Source organism: Lithobates pipiens, unplaced genomic scaffold, assembly GCF_037356315.1.
Source record: "Lithobates pipiens isolate NorthernLeopardFrog02 unplaced genomic scaffold, aLitPip1_a1.2 Scaffold_22, whole genome shotgun sequence".
Taxonomy (NCBI): Eukaryota; Metazoa; Chordata; class Amphibia; order Anura; family Ranidae; genus Lithobates; species Lithobates pipiens.
In genome coordinates, this window is record NW_027507784.1 from 89,132,119 (window position 1) to 89,149,313 (window position 17,195).

Consider the following 17,195-nt stretch of genomic DNA (forward strand, 5'->3'; position numbering starts at 1 on the left):
GCGGACTGTTTGCTGAAACTGTTTGACGGACAAAGTTGGGCGAACAGTCCCCGCGTGTGTACGCGGCCTTAAAATATGATCATGTTAACTGCTGCATCCTGTCGCTGCTAAATTTAGCCCTATTTATCCAGACATCAATCAATTCAAAAAGTTATTTTTTTATAAGTTTGTCTAGGGTCATTTTTATTTCTAACCTATAAATGGAGACTGCGCTGTCTCCTTTTAGCAACACCCAATAATATTATGCACAGTATCATTTCTTGAAATGTGTGCAAACTATCAATAACATAAATAAATTACAATTCGTAAAGTGTGCAAAAAAAAACCTGAAAAACAATGTGCAAATTTTACAGATACTGTGCAAAAAATAAAAGCTTGAAAAAATTCAGTCCAGTGCTGTAATTAGTAAAGTATCCAGTGCTATAATATTTATATATTTAAGCGTCCCGTGCAATCAAATTCATACACTTCATATATTCAGCAAATTGTCCAGTCTGTTCCAATGAATAAAGTGTCCCATATAGTTAAATGAGCTCAGGCGCAACAAAATCCACGTGCAAACAAAGTTCATCCAGGAAAAAGTGCTTGTGTCCCAAAAGAAATCTTGAATATTGAATTTAGCAATTCGATTGAACAGAACATTTTAACCACTTGCCAATCGACTGTATCATTTACATATACGGCGGCTCTGCTGCGCCGGATCATGTCCTAGGTAGGTGATCCGAGAAGTCCCATTGATCTGGGTAGGGGGTGTGTGTGGCACTGCTGACCCGGCTGTGCTGTGATTATACACAGCAGATGCCATTCAGCGGGTGCTTTTCCCCCACATGAAACTGGACACTTTATGAATTTTTTTCATGCAATACTTTTATTTTTAGCATGGTATTTGTAATATTTAGACATGATTTTTCAGTTTTTTTGGAACATTTTACAAATTGGACTATTTTTTTTTTGTATTTTACATAAATTTTCGGAAATTACACTGTGTATTATATTGTTGGGTGTTGCTAAAAGGGAACAGCGCAGTCACCATTTATAGGTTATATTTTTAGTGCTTTGTAGTTTTTTAGTGACAGCAGCTTTCCTTTTTCCAGATATTTGTTTATACATAATCTCATTTTTTTGCGCGTGGTGCAGACTATTGGTTGGTATTTCATTTTTGTTTTTACCCTTTTGTAATGAAAGCAATTTATTTTTTACATTTAATAGACATGACTTTGTTGGAACTGATCGCTTTCCTGTCCTGCTGAAGGTATCACATGGGCGGGAGATTCTGGTGAGTACATTAAAGTGTTTTTTGTTACATGGCCCTTTTTATTGCAAAACTCTGAATAAATGATACAATTATTTAAGTGTTCACAATACAATTCTCATATGGCAGTTTCTCTCACTATAGTTAAATTTCATTGGAGTGACTGTAGAAAAGGAACAGCGTTATGTGCACTTCACATCTACGAAGCATCAATTTACGCCAGTGGCTATTGGCAGCTCTAGTCCACCTAAACAGGTAATATACAAGTTTTTTGGTGATGTACACTTGAAAGGAGTTGACTCTGAATCGCACTGCATTAATCCTATTACTGTTAGGCTGGGTTCACATTGGAGAACACAGCGGCTCACAGCAGGCGTTCGGTGCTTCTCCATTCACCGTTTCAGGTCTGATTTTAGCCTGAATTTTTGGCTGAATTCGGACCTGAAATTGACCAAAAGAGGCACAGGGCTTCTGTGCAATTCTCACCGGAGCCGCTGCAGAGATGTATGAGCCGCCTCCATAGAGAGCCAGTCACAATTTCCTGCTATGCAAATTGGATGTGGGGAAACCCTCTTCCAATTCGCAATAGTGGGAATTTGATCTTAAAGAGGAAGTAAAGGCACTTTTTTTTTTTTAAATGCAACCTGCAAGGCAAAGGCATAATGAGCTAGTATGCATAGCATACTAGCTCATTATAAATAACTTACCTGAGAAAGAAGCCCCCGAAGCGGTCCTCCTCCTTTAGCTTCACCGCTGCCATGTATCCCAGAGTGACCATGTATCTCAGAGCGATCGTGTGTATGCAACACCACTTTTGGACAAAATCCGTCAGAAAAAAATCTGACGGATTTTGTTGTCGGAATGTCCGACCGTGTGTACAAGGGCTAACACATACGGTATGTACATTTAACTCTATGTATACATTTTTTGCAAATTTACTTTGGATTTAATATTGCAGGTCTATGAACTGTATAATGGGGGCTCTGTGGCAGTTATCTATGAGATCCAGCTGGAACCACTGAGAGCAGTTCAGGAACAGAATTATCATCACCCCATCTTCCAGTGCTTGAATCCCAGAGGGGAGATATTACCAGGTGCAACTGCCTATGTGGAATGGATCTTCTCACCGATGGAGGCCAAAAGCTATTCAGTGAGCATGCTCAGTTTTCTGTCTTACTCTGCTCCCTGCTGGTCAGATCAGCTCCTCTAACTAAGCACTGTACTTTATTCCTACATACAGGTTACTGTTCCTGTGCATATCTTAGGAGGAGACTCTGCTCTCATTACCTTCGAAGGGATTGGCTATGAACGTAGTGTACTGGGGGATACGGCTGTGTTTGGGGATTTTTCCCCCATAGCTGCCACTTCGAGGCTCTTACTCCCCAGACAGGTGAGAATTTTGAGCGTATATTGAAGAGGATCTAATATTTATTATGTTTAAATATGTCAGGAAATCTGTTCATCTTAAGGCTGCACAGAAATAGCACCAATAACATTCGAAAGATATACACTATATGGCCAAAAATTTGTAGACATCTCATCATCATGCTTATATGAGCTTGCTGGACATCCCATTCCAAAACCATGGGTATTAATATGGAGTTGCTTCCCTTCTCCTCCCACCTTTCGAGTTATAGCAGCCTCCATTCCTTTAAAAAAGGCTTTCTATAAGATTTTACAGCGTGCCTGGGGAAATTTGTGCCTGAATTTGTGCCAAAAGAACATTTGGGAGGACAGGTATTGATATTGTAAAAGAGAAGACCTGGCACGCAATCAGCATTCTGATACATCTAAAAAGTTTTCAGTAGGGTGGCTGAAGTTCCTCCACACCAAACTCATCAAACCACATCTTAACCCCTTCAGATCTGCGCTATAGCTGAATGACGGCTACAGCGCGGATCTGCTTTGCCGGGAGGCTGTCAATAGATGTCCTCCCCTTTGCATGCTTGCCACCCCCCACCTGAAGGGCATGCGCGGCGCGCACTGTGATCACCCGAGTCAATGAGTGCCCTTCAGTTCCACCTATCGATGCCCTTCAGTGCCGCCCATCAGTGCCACCCATCAGTACCACTTCTCAGTGCCACCTCATCAGTGCCCACCAGTGGCGCCTATTAGTGCCCATCACTGTGCCCTTATCAGTGCCCAACAATGCAGCCTATCAGTGCCCATCTGTGTAGCCTCATCAGCGTACATCAATGAAGGGGGAAAATGACCTGTTTGAAAAAAATTTTAACAAAATATAAAATGGTTTTGTATTTTGTTTAAAAAAATTCGGTCTTTTTGATTATTTTAAAATCTCCCAGCCCTGTGCTCTGGAAACTTCTTTCAGAGGCAGGTGAGAGTAATTAAACTGTCAGTTCAGGAAACCCTGAACAGACTTACACAATCAATCACTGCTCCATTCATTACCATGGAGCCAAAAACGACTTACCTATCAACATAACCAGGAGTGTGCACTACTGGTAGAACGATTGTTTAAAGTGGATTCTAATAAAGACAATGTAGACACCAGTGATGGTGTTCAGTTGCTGCACTGTACACAATACTCTTTATCAAGCGTCTTTACATGACCCACCCTGGTTAGAAACTGGGAACGGATAGCATTCATTAGACACGTGCAATTCGTTTAGTTACAAATTTGTTTTTTTAACACATTTTAAAAAATTTGTGAATTTCAAATTTTCGAAAATGTGAAAATTCTGAATTTCGGAAATTCAAAATTCAGAAATTCAGAAATTCAAACTTTGGAAATTCAGACATTTGAAATTTCGGAAATTCAAAATTCGGAGATTCAGACATTCGAAAATTCAGAAATTCTAAATTTGGAAATTCTTACATTCGGAAATTCTTACATTTGAAAATTCAGAAATTCTAAATTCGGAAATTCAGACATTCGAAAATTCAGAAATTAAAAATTCAGAAATTGGAATATTCATAAATTGGAAAATTCAGAAATTCGGAATTACGGGAAATGACCACAATTAGGAAATGACAAAATTGGAAATTAGGAAATTCCAAAATGCAAAAATGTTAAAATTTTAAAATCCAAAAATAAGAATGAAAATCTGAAAATTCGAAAACCCAAAAATCTGAATTAATAACTAACTAATAATAAATATTAAATTATATGTATTGGAATTTCGGCTGTTAGTGAACGTATTTGAACGAATTATGTGAACTAACGAATGCCGTATCTAAAGGAATGGAAGGTAATGATTTAATAATAATAAATAATAATAATAAAACCTTTTAATTATTATTTATTATTAATTAATTTCATTCCATTTGTTTAGATGCGGCATTCGTTATTTCAGATAATTCGTAACTTCAGATAAATTTGTATTCATTACGTTCACTAACAGCCAAATTTGAAAGGAAATTCCAATACCTATAATTTAATAGTTAGTTATTATTTCGAATTTTACTGATTTTATTTCTTTTTTTTTCAGATTTTGAATTTTCGAATTCTGAATTTCTGAATTTTTGAATTCCGAAAATTCAAAAATTCGGAAATTTGCAAATCCGGATTTTCTGATTTCCAAATTTCGGAATTTTCGAAAAAAAGCAAAGAAAACGAATGAAACGAAAAGGAAAACAAACACATTTTTTGTCAGTGCACGTGTCTAGCATTCATATTACTGCTAATAATGCTTCTGAAAGCAGGTATTTCCAGACATTTTTGTGATAAAACTTTTTTATTTTTTTTATTTTTGTGATTGAACTGGTTTTGGGAGGGTCAGTATAGGGCGGTTATTGACTGGCAGCATCGGGGTTTATAGGAAGTCTAAAGAACTTGGTGCCCAGTATTCATTTTCTCTGATCCCATGTTTATACCCAGTTTCAGCTGCACTTTGTATTGGTTGCTATAGGCAACCCAGGTACATTCCTTCCATCTTTTTATTAATCATCTTGTACGGTTACTGGAATCTCCTACAGGTCCCTCGCTTGACTCAACAGAAGTTGGCGTTCGGAGATATTCCCGTCTTCTCTAAGTCCAGCCAGTTGCTGTTTCTCAATAACACCTCTGAGAGCGAGGCCCTGCTCTTCACATGGTATGCCGGTTCCCCAAACGCCAGTGAGGTGAGCATTTGTTTATTAACGGTATAGATGTTAATTGTTAAAGCGACTCTGAAGCCGATCTATAACCTGAATTAAAGTGGTTGTAAACCTTCACATATACCCAGTGAAGTGACTGGCATCAGGTGATACACAGAGATGAAGCAAGTGACCCTGCCTAAGTTATACTTGTTTATCTGCAGCTCTTTCTTCTCCACAGCAATTTAAAGTGCTGAAATGTAAAGGAGAGGCGAGGTCTGAGAGCTGATTGGAGGAAAGGGACAACCCCCCCCCCTTTCACACAGAACACAGGAACAGAGCTGAGGTGGTCAATCACAGGCTGGGTGCTGGAGCTACCCCCCCCCCCCCCCCCCGTTACCATTTTTCTCTTGGTGTCAGGAAAACTTCTCAGAAGTGATTCATGCTAATAGCAGAGGAACAAGCAGCAGACAAAAATAACACTTATGCCGTGTATACGCAGTCAGACATTCAGACAGAAAAAGTCAGATGGGAGCTTTTCATTGTATATTCCGACCGTGTGTACGCCCCGACTTTTTTCATCGAAAATTCAGACGGTCGGAAATTCAGACTGAAAAGGTCCGATTGGACTGTGTTGTCGGATAATCCGACCACGTGTGGGCTACATCACACTTTTTCCGTCGCAATGTCTGACCAACAACGGATGTAAAATGTAAATGGATGTAAAATTTTCCGACAACATGATCCGATGTTTGTAGAGAATTCCGCATGCTCAGATCAAATTACGAGACCAAAGCTATTGGCTACTAGCCGCAATGAACGTCATCATGTTCTGAACGATCGGATTTTCTGACAACTTTGTCCGACCGTGTGTATGCAACACCAGTTTTGGACACAATCCACCAGAAAAAAATCAGACGGATTTTGTTGTCGGAATGTCCAACCGTGTGTACAAGGGCTTAGATAGAGAACATGTTCCAAATTTTTCTGACAGAAAAAATTTCTAGCGGAAAAAACGCTCGTCTGTATGCTGTTCCGACGCACTGGCTATTGAACTTCCTTTTTATAGTGCCGTCGTACGCATTGTATGTCACCGTGTTCTTGACGGTTGGAATTTGGTGTGACCGTGTGTATGCAAGACAGCTTGAGCGGAATTCCGTCGGAAAAACCTTCAGAGTTTATTCCGACGGGAAAACCGGTCGTGTGTACAGGGCATGGGTACTCTTAATTGAGACAAGTACACACTATAGAGAGATATGCTTTGTTCATATTTCATGTCTGAGGTTTACAACCACTTGAAGCTTCTTCCTGTAAAAAAAATTATGTAAATACAGTGGAACCTTGGATTAGGAGCATAATCCGTTCCAGGAGAAAGTTTGTAATCCAAAGCACTCGCATACCAAAGCGAGTTTCCCCATAGAAGTCAATGGAAACTAAGATAATTTGTTGCGCATTGACTTCTATTGCATGCAATACCGCATGTGGCCAGGGGTTGGGGGGGGGGCGCCGGAGAGCCTCGGAAATACTCGGGGACAGCTTGGCTGAACTCGGAAACCCTTAGACATGCTCGGAAACACTCTGGAACTGAGTATTTCTGAGTGTTTTCGAGTATTTCCAAGTGTTTCCGAGTATTTCCGAGTGATTCCGAGTATTTCTGAATGGCTCCAAACCGTTCCGAGTGTCACCGGCACCCACCTCTGGCCAAATGCAGTACTGCACACCCCATTAGCTTGAATTCTGCAACACTCGCAAACCGAGTCAGATTAAAAAAAAAAAAAAAAAGTTGCTCGTCTTTCAAAACGCTCGTTAACCGCGTTACTTGTAAACCAAGGTTCCGCTGTACTCGTTTCTCCTGCTGCCTGCACTATTGCGTGCTGCTCCGTTAATCATAAATCTTCGCAGAAGTCCGCATGAAAACCTGAGGTCCCCCCTTTTGCGATCAGTGGTTCCTCCAGTTGACCTTCATGCTACTACTGTGTCTTGCAGTGATCTGAAGATTGGCAGGAGGAAATGCTGAATGTTGTGGGGGTCACTGTCTTGCTTTCCCAACTAACTGGGTGGGAATGGAGCAGCACCCTGTGCTGCCGGCAGCAAGAGAGGAATACACTGATCAGCAATAACATTATGACCACTGACAGGTAAAGTCAATTGAAAGTGAGTGGGATATATTAGGCAGCAAGTGAACATGTTTTCCCCAAAGTTGATGTGTTGAAAGCAGAAAAATGGGCAAGTGTAAGGATTTGGGCAACTTTTACAAGAGTCAAATTGTAATATCTAGACCAGTGGTCTCCAAGCTTCGGCCCTGGGGCCAAATGTGACCCTTTGCGTGCCTCTATCTGGCCCTTGGGGACCTTTCCATCCACAACTGACACTAATGATGGAGCACCATTCCTCCCACTGACACCAATGATGGAACACTATTCCTTCCAGTGATACCAATAATGGGGCACTATTGCTCCCACTCAAAACTAATGATGGGGCATCTGAGGCTAGGGCATTTTCTACTCCCACTGGCCCTCCTAAACTCTGAAGGACAGTAAACTGGCCCTTTTTTTAGAAAGTTTGGAGACCCTGGCTGGGTCAGAGCAACTAAAAAAAACGCAGCTCTTGTGAGATGTTCCTGGTCTGCAGTGATCAGGACTGACTAAATGTGGTCCAAGGAAGGAAAACTGGCAAATTAGCGACAGGATCTGCCAAGGCTCATTGATGACCATGGGGAGTGACGGTGGGCCTGTGTAGCTAATCTGCTAGAAGAGCTACTGGAGCTCAAATTGCTGAAAAAGTGAATGCTGGATCTGATAGAAAGGTGTCAGAACACACAGTGCATTGCAGTTTGTTACATATAGGGCTTCACAGCTGCAGACCAGTCAGGGTGCCCATACTGCCCCGTGCCCAAAGCACCTACAATGGGCAAGTGAGCATCAGAACTGGACCACAGAGCAGTGGAAGGGGGTGGCCTGGTCTGATGAATTTAAGAATGGTTTGAGGAACACAACAAAGAGTTTGAGATATAAGGGGAGGGGAGAGAGATGGGGCTTTAAATGAAGCGCACAGCAGTAAATGGATAAGTCAAGTGACTGGGAAAAGTTGAGTTTATTAATGTTTTGCAGTTCATACATCATTAACAAGTATTTTGGGCATCAAGCCTCTAAAAAAACACTTGGGGCATCAAGCCTCTATGCAATGAATCGCAGATCAAACATATATAAAGTGCACAATAAACCACAATCCAGTAGATAAACGTTTATAGAAAAAAATATTAATAGCAATTAGTACACACATACATATATATATATATATATATATACAGTGATGTGATATAATTAACAATGAGATAATCAAGGGACCTTCATGGATAGGTAAAATACCAGAATTGCCATAATGAAAATTTCTAAATATAAATAAAATAATGTAAAATCTTGATATTCCATGATTACAATAAAAAAAGGGATTTAAATTCAAGGCTCTACGCGTTTCGCGGCGCTGTAACCGCTCATCAGGAGCAAGAACCATGGAATGGATCTAAAAAAGAAGAATAACAATAGTTTCACCTCACATCCATTGCACTTACCTACTCTGAAGGTGTTTGCTGCGGTTGCAATTATCTCTGCAGGCTACCTTGGTGCCCGGAGGCTTCGCCTTGCGTTTTTTTTGGCGATCCTTGATGTTACTTCGCTGATGCAGATGTAAGTTGGACGCACAGCCTTCATTAATTTCATGGATGTTGACTTGGCCTCCAAATTCTTCAGATCTCAATCCAATTGTGCATCTGTGGAATGTGTTGGAAAAACAAGTCCAATCCATGGAGGCCCCACCCTGCAATTTACAGGACTTGAAGGATCTGCTACTGATGGCTTGGTGCCAGATACCACAGCGTACCTTCAGAGTTCTAGCGGAGTCCATACCTCAAATAAAGAGAGAGAGATGGCGCCCTCTAAGTGCAGCGATAAATAGGCGAAAATTGATTAAAAAGGTTTAAAAACACTCACATTAAGATAGTGGTGTAAAAGCACATCTGACATGCAAAGTTTCATCCGTATATCCCTTGGGGCACAACTCATGGGGGCTGTAGTGCAGAGATCCCAGCATCTCTCCTTTAGCCGGTGGTTGGTGGCTCGATCAATTCCATGGCAGTTTCAGGATGGTCGGAGCGGTGCTGGTCACTGTAGCGCCCTTAGCTTAATGTTCGGAGAGTCTGTGTCTTCTGGGAACGGGCTGGAGTAGGCGGCGCTTCGGAGCACCGCTCCGACCATCCTGAAACTACCATGGAATTGATGGTCCGAAGCTCCGAAGCGCCGCCTACTCCAGCCCGTTTCCTGAAGACACAGACTCTCCGAACATTAAGCTAATTCCGACGGATTTGTTTGTAGGAATCTCTGACCGTGTGTACAAGGGCTGAGACTGGCAGCCCACTAGTGCACAGTTCTTATTATGGACTATCTTGATGGACTACATATACTGCGAACTTCTTATTGTGAGCATTGATTTTGTTTTATTTGTAGGTATGTGTGGACATATATAACCCACATAAAGAGATACACACACACATTTTATATATATATTTTTTTATTTTTTGCTAAATTCCAGAGTGCGCCATATTATCCTTTCCTTTCGGAGTCCATACCTCACCTGGTTATGGTGGGGCGGTCATAATATTATGGCTGATCAGTGTATGTTCACTTTCTTTTTTACAGGGAAAAACTTCATATTAACTTTTAGATCTGGCAACAGGATCACTATAAAAAAAAGTCTGATGGAGCAAAGAATGTTTGGGGATTAAGAGTGGAGAAATGTGAACGTTATTCTCTGTAAAATGTGTATTGGGGCAGATCGGAGTTCCTCCAGAGGTTGCTCTGGATTCTTTGAGAAGAGAACAATCACAGATCTCCTGTCTACACTGACCACCAATGTAAGGAGCCAATACAGTTTTCACCGTGTTTCTTTGCTGGCCATTATGATTATTGATTTCATTTTATGACGATTAAATAAACCCCATTTGTTATTACGATAGTTCTTTAAAAACAATAATAATTTAAGCAGGGGTTCCCTGAGAGCTGAAAACGATTTCAAGGGTTCCTCCGTGGTACAAAAGATTGATCTACATCTACGGGATTTACAGTAAGGCTCGTTGGTCTATGGGACATAAAGCTTGCTGGCTGCAGCAGACAGAGCAAATAAAGAACTGTCTGCAGGGCCGGATTAACATAGGGGCTATTGGAGCTGCAGCTCCAGGCCCCTTTCTCAAGATAGGCCCATTTGCCAAAAAATAAAAATAAAATAAAAAAGATCGACTTCGAGGATTATAGCTCGGTGATCAGGAGTCATATTTAGGGGGGTAGGTAGCTAAAGACGCACTACAGCACTGGTTAAAATATGGGACTGCTATCATCTATGGTTCCGAAGATACGGGGCTCCTTGCGCAGCCTGTCAGAAGCTACATACAGAGCGGCAGTATAAATACAAGCTGGAACACTCTGCAGCAGACGGAGAGGATGAACTCACAGAGCTTATAATAATTATTTGCCCATTCTGAGACTTCTCTCCTACATGTAAAAATCATCATTTTTTTTATGCTAGAAAATTACTCAGAACCCTCAAGCATTATATATTGTTTTAGCAAACACCCTATGGAATAAAATGGTGGACTTTGCAACTTTTTATGTTATGCGATATTTGCGCAGCAATTTTTCACACTTTTTTTTGGAAATAAACTGAACACTAAAGGTAGCACAATTTTTTGTTGTGTACTAAGCGATGTTTTACATTTTTTTTACAGGTTACATGTTTAGAGTTACATAGGAGGTCTAGTGCTAGAATTATTGCTTTCGTTCTAACGATCATGGCATATGTAACCTGTGTGTATCTGGCTCTGATACTAACCAGTGCCTTCCCAGGGACTGACTAGTATCTCTCTCCAGCCTGTCTCCACACACCCTCTCACCTGCTAACCTGTGGATGGGGGAATCACTCCCGCAGTGTTATTGTGTTCTGCCAGTGAATACAATGATTAGTGTTGCTAACTATAGCTGACAGCACTGATTGTTTTGGGGAAAACCTGACAGGCTGGTTGTAATCTAGTCGGTTAATAGGTTGACTTGTGTAAAACCAGCTAGCCCATACATAGATTGACTATGGCTGGTTTCTGCTTAATTTGCGTAATTTCAATCCATGTCTGGCCCGCTTAACCACTACGCAGTCCCTAAACATCCTTCCACAAACCTTTCCATTTTTCCTTCCCAGATTACTTCATCCTCCTCTCCTATACATAGTGCCCACTGTCATACTCTCCACACTTCTCTCCTGTACATACTGCTCACTGTCATACCCTCCACACTTCTCTCCTATACATAACGCCCGCTGTCATATCCTACATACTCCTCTCTTCTACATAGTGCCCACTGTCATACACTTCTCTCCTGTACATAGTGCCCACTGTCGTACCCTCCACACTCCTCTCCTATACATAGTGCCCACCGTCATACCCTCCACACTCCTCTCCTGTACATACTACTCACTGTCATACCCTCCACACTCCTCTCCTATACATAGTGCCCACTATCATACCTCCAACACTTCTCTCCTATACATAACGCCCGCTGTCATATCCTACATACTCCTCTCTTCTACATAGTGCCCACTGTCATACACTTCTCTCCTGTACATAGTGCCCACTGTCGTACCCTCCACACTCCTCTCCTATACATAGTGCCCACCGTCATACCCTCCACACTCCTCTCCTGTACATACTGTTCACTGTCATACCCTCCATACTCCTCTCCTATACATAGTGCCCACCGTCATACCCTCCCTCCACACTCCTCTCCTGTAATTACTGCTTACTGTCCTACTCTCCACACTTCTCTCCTGTACATAATGCCCACTGTCATACCCTCCACACTCCTGTACATATTGCTCAGTCATACCCTCCACACTCTTCTCTTATACATAGTGCCCAATGTCATACCCTCTACACTCCTCTGCTGTGCATACTGCCCACTGTCATACCCTTCACACTCCTCTCATGTACATAGTGTCCACTGTTAGACCCTCCACATTCCTCTCCCTCACCTGCACATACTTCCCACTTTTATACCATCCATACTCCTCCCCTATGCCTCTTACCCACAAAAACTGTTCTTTAAAATTATACTGAATATCCTCAATGTTACCAGCTCTAGAATGGGCACACTTTTGTCAGTTCGACTAAAGGAAAGTCCTCATATTTGTTCTGCCCCATTATTAGTACTTATTTAATTTTGTAATTTTGATTTATAGAGGAATATAGGGGATGTCAGCTACTCTAAATATAGCACTTGTAAAAAAAGCGTTCCTGAAATTATTTTTGAAATGTTGACAACTATGCACTTAGGCACTGCCCAAGGGCCACAGGGTCAGTAGGGGCCCCATGAGAGGCTCCTGTGATATTAAAGCGGTAGTAAACTTTTCTAACATTACTACTTTTTAGAGGCCCTTGGGTAGGTTATGCCATAATGTACAAGTATGCCCAGCATATTAGCACATTAGGGCACACTTAAATTGTCAGACTGAGCCCTCCAGTGCTGTGCTGTGATCAATCCGACGGGGCCCGGGCACTTCCATCTTCACCCGGTCTTCCTTCTGGGTTTTGTGCCTTCGGTCACTTGCCTTGGCCAGGCTGCGTTGATGTCATTCCCACACATGCTCATGTGCATCCTCTTTCTCTCATCCGCCCTTTCTCTCTCATCCTCCCTCCCTTACCCCTCACACCTCTTTCATCCCCTTTCTCTCTCTCTCTTCCTCTCTCTCTCATCCTCCCTCTCTCGCTTTAATTTAATTTGTTATAACAAAAAATAGTTTGCATTTTTTATTTAGTTATTGTTTATAAAAGGCCCCACCAAAATCCTCAGCACCAGGCCCATAATGTTCTTAATCTGGCCCTGACTGTCTGTGGTGCTCATTGTTATACTTCAGATTTCTTTTTATGCAAAATTCATACCTCGTTAGACCCAGTTTGTATGGGCATTAAGACTTGCTGACTTGACCAGGTCCACAGCCAGTGTCGACTCACGAAGAAGACTCAGAAGTAGAATTCATTGTAGTTTACTATTGTTCTTTTTGCCTTGGGTGCAAAAAGGCCTTGTCCCGGCGCTGTACACCAGACACATTGTGACTTAAAATAATAGCCTTTTCTTGCAGGTTCTTCAGGTCTTACCACTTTCGGGTACTGTGAAGCCAGGTGAGAGTGTTAATGTGGTGGTTACCCTTCATTCTGGAGAACAGGCGTCATTCTACACTCTGGAGCTGGTGTGTGAGGTGAGGGTTAAAGCAAATATGCCTATTCAGTATCAAGGTGCAATAAAAACACTGCATCAAAGCCAAAGCAAGCAGTCAGATTACTGCATCAAGATAACTAAACATGTCAGTTCTGATTGGTTGCTCAGGGTCACTGCAGTTTGTAAGCCTGTATCATTGGGTTATTGTCATGTCCCATTTGATTGAAAAGCTTTGTTTTGTACCAGATCTTCATGGAGAAGGCCCTCGCTGAGTATGAACAGGCTGTCAGAGACTGGGAGGAACAAGAGGAGAGGCAGACGGTAGAATTCACAATTCATGAGCCAGCTTCTGAGAAGAGGTTTCAGATGGTAGGTTTACTTATTAGGAATGAGGGAAATGGAGAGTTTTAATATTCCGAAAGTATCTGAGATAGTAGAGAGATTTCTGTGAAATAAGCTGAAGGTAGCAGGAAGGCAGAAATAAGGTGGTTCTAAAGGTATTTTACCTTAAAAATTCTCCAGTATGCAGCCACACCCCACCAAGTTCCCCCCTAATACTTCAGCAGGCATCTGCCCTTCCCTCGCAGAGCTTGGAGCGGCGCTGACATCAGCAGACATCTCGGCCATTCCCTCGACAGAGCTCGGAGCGGGGCTGATGTCAGCAGACATCTCGGCCCTTCCCTCGGCAGAGCTCGGAGCAGGGCTGATGTCAGCAGACATCTTGGCCCTTCCCTCAGCAGAGTTTGGAGCGGGGCTGACACCAGCAGGCATCTTGGCCCTTCCCTCGGCCGAGCTCGGAGCGGGGCTGACACCAGCAGGCATCTTGGCCCTTCCCTCCACAGAGCTTGGATCGAGGCTGATGTCAGCGTGTATCTCGGCAGTACTCGGAGCAGGGCTGACATCGGCAGGCATCTTGGCCCTTCCCTCGGCAGAGCTAGGAGCGGGGCTGACACCAGCAGGCATCTCGGCCCTTCCCTCGGCAGAGCTTGGATTGGGGCTGACGTCAGCAGGCATCTCAGCCCTTCCCTCGGCAGAGCTTGGATTGGGGCTGACGTCAGCAGGCATCTCAGCCCTTCCCTTGGCAGAGCTCGGAGTGGGGCTGACACCAGCAGGCATCTCGGCCCTTCCCTCGGCAGAGCTTGGATTGGGGCTGATGTCAGCAGGCATCTCAGCCCTTCCCTCGGCAGTGCTCAGAGCAAGGCTGACATCAGCAGGCATCTCGGCCCTTCCCTCGGCATAGCTCAGAGTGGGGCTGATGTCAGCAGGCATCTTGGCCCTTCCCTCAGCATAGCGCAGAGCGGGGCTGATGTCAGCAGGCATCTCGACCCTTCCCTCAGCAGAGCTCGGAGCAGTGCTGATGTCAGCAGGCATTTCGGCCCTTTCCCTCGACAGGGCTTGGAGTGGGGCTGATGTCAACAGGCATCTTGGCCCTTCTCTCGCCAGAGCTCGGAGCAGGGCTGATGACAGCAGGCATCTCGGACCTTTCCCTCGGCAGTGCTCAGAGTGGGGCTGACGTCAGCAGGCATCTTGGCCCTTCCCTCGGCAGTGCTCATAGCGGGGGATTGATGTCACCAGGCATCTTGGCCCTTCCCGCGTCAGAGCTCGGAGTGGGGCTGATGTCAGCAGGCATCTTGGCCCTTCCCTCGATGATGATGGAGCGGGGCTGAAGTCAGCAGGCATCTCGGCCCTTCCCGCGGCAGTGCTCGGAGCAGGGCTGATGTCAGCAGGCATCTCTGCCCTTCCCACGACACTGACAGAGCTTGGAGCGGGGCTGATGTCAGCAGGCATCTTGGCCCTTACCTCAGCAGAGCTCGGAGCAGGGCTGACAACAGCAGGCATCTCGGCCCTTCCTGCGGCAGAGCTCGGAGCAGGGCTGACATCAGCAGGCATCTCGGCCCTTCCTGCGGCAGTGCTCGGAGCGGGGAAGAAGAGCTTTGCCAGATCACGTGAGAGCCCAGCAGCACTGTAAATAAGGTCTTTTTGAAAATAAAGTTACAAAAAAAAGATTCACTGGACATTATAAAATCTTTTTACAGAATGGATTATGTATTTTTGTTTATTTTTGGGATTAAAGATGTCATAATGATGACTCTTGAGCTGAGAGGGGGAGAGAAGACATCCCCTGAAAATAAGCCTTTTTCTGAGAAAAAAAACCAGAAAATAAGCCGTAGTGTTTTTTTTTGTTTTGTTTTTTTGTAGCAAAAATGTATATAAGACCCGGTCTTATTTCAGGGGTAACACGGTATGTGGCAACATGCTATTGAATGTTTGCTGATCATTTCAGCTTTAATAGTAAATAAGAGGAACAACAAATAAACAGAACAACAAAATTGCTGTCAGAAATAAGGCACCTTAATGCCCAATTCAGGGTCCTAGCCCCATAACCCCCCCCCATGTATTTTATTGTTTTGCTTATTTTCTAGATGTCTAGATGTCTGGTCATGTGATACAAAGGGTCCTCTTCGTATCTTCTTGCAACATTGGGCAGTCCTCAATGATGCTAAGAGCGTCCTCACATCATTGCTACACTCTGCATCAGTATGCTGTGAGTGTAGGGCACTATGGTAATACCCTCTCAGGGGTGGGGCCATGATGCCCTGCACTCATTGCATTCCACCAGGCTTCCTGGTTGAATGACATTGAAGTATCAAACCCACAACACTAATAATAAACTACCAACAACAGAGGAAAGGAGAGAAGCAGCAGTAGCACTAAACATCAACAAAAAACAAAATTTTTAAAGCTCAACTTCATGCTAACATGAAACAAATGTCCCTCTGGAAGTTAAAGCGGAGTTCCACCCATTTAAAAGTCAGCAGATACAAAAAGTATAGCTGCTGACTTTTTATAATCAGACACTCATCTGCCCCACGGCCCAACGATGCGGGCATACGAAACCTCACTGCTCTCCAAGGCCCCAAAGACATTCTAACTGTGGGCGCCCGACTGTGCGTGCACTGCGCATGCATGAGCCGCACTGTGAATGGCCGGGCAATCTTGCAGACAGGGAGGGGGAGATTTGAACTTTCTTCCATTGCTACAGAGCCATTGGAGGAAGTAGGAGCTGGGTACCCGCTCCTCCCCCCAAAAATGACATGCCAAATGTGGCATGTCAGGGGGTCATCTGCACTTAAAGCGGAAGTTCCATTTTTTGGGTGGAACTCAAACCAGATCATAATAAAAGGTTTTAATACACAGCTCTTCTTCAGCACCATCCACCGCAGTACCTCTTCTTTACCACAAGATGTCCTCAGAACTTCGGTATTGCTGCTGAAATCTTGTGTAACTACTAGGGATCAGCTTTGAGTTCAAGTCGAGCTCATGCTCGACGCGAACATTGCCTGTTCGCCTGTTCGGCAAACAGTGAACAACTTGGGGTGTTCGCAGCAAATTCTAAAAGCCGGAACACCCTGTACAAGTCTATGGGAGAAATCGAAAGTGCTAACTTTAAAGGCTAATATGCACGTTTATTGTCCTAAAAAGTGTTTGGGGACCCGGGTCCTGCCCCAGGGGACATGGATCAATGCAAAAAGAAGTTTTAAAAACGGACGTTTTTTTTTGGGAGCAGTGATTTTAATAATGCTTAAAGTGAAACAATATACAGTGGTGTGAAAAAGTGTTTGCCCCCTTCCTCATTTCCTGTTCCTTTGCATGTT

At 43.5% G+C, this 17,195-nt stretch overlaps 1 protein-coding gene across 1 annotated transcript in view; it reads left to right on the forward strand.

Annotated features, from left to right (window-relative positions):
• The window catches only part of CFAP65 (cilia and flagella associated protein 65), a 122,761-nt gene that overhangs the window by 73,341 nt on the left and 32,225 nt on the right, over window positions 1-17,195 (forward strand). The window contains exons 21-27 of the mRNA XM_077447862.1: window positions 1,210-1,276; window positions 1,397-1,507; window positions 2,211-2,402; window positions 2,493-2,642; window positions 5,189-5,332; window positions 13,463-13,579; window positions 13,786-13,908. Of these exons, the coding sequence (XP_077303988.1) occupies window positions 1,210-1,276; window positions 1,397-1,507; window positions 2,211-2,402; window positions 2,493-2,642; window positions 5,189-5,332; window positions 13,463-13,579; window positions 13,786-13,908 (904 nt within the window). The remainder of the gene's footprint in view (window positions 1-1,209; window positions 1,277-1,396; window positions 1,508-2,210; window positions 2,403-2,492; window positions 2,643-5,188; window positions 5,333-13,462; window positions 13,580-13,785; window positions 13,909-17,195) is intronic.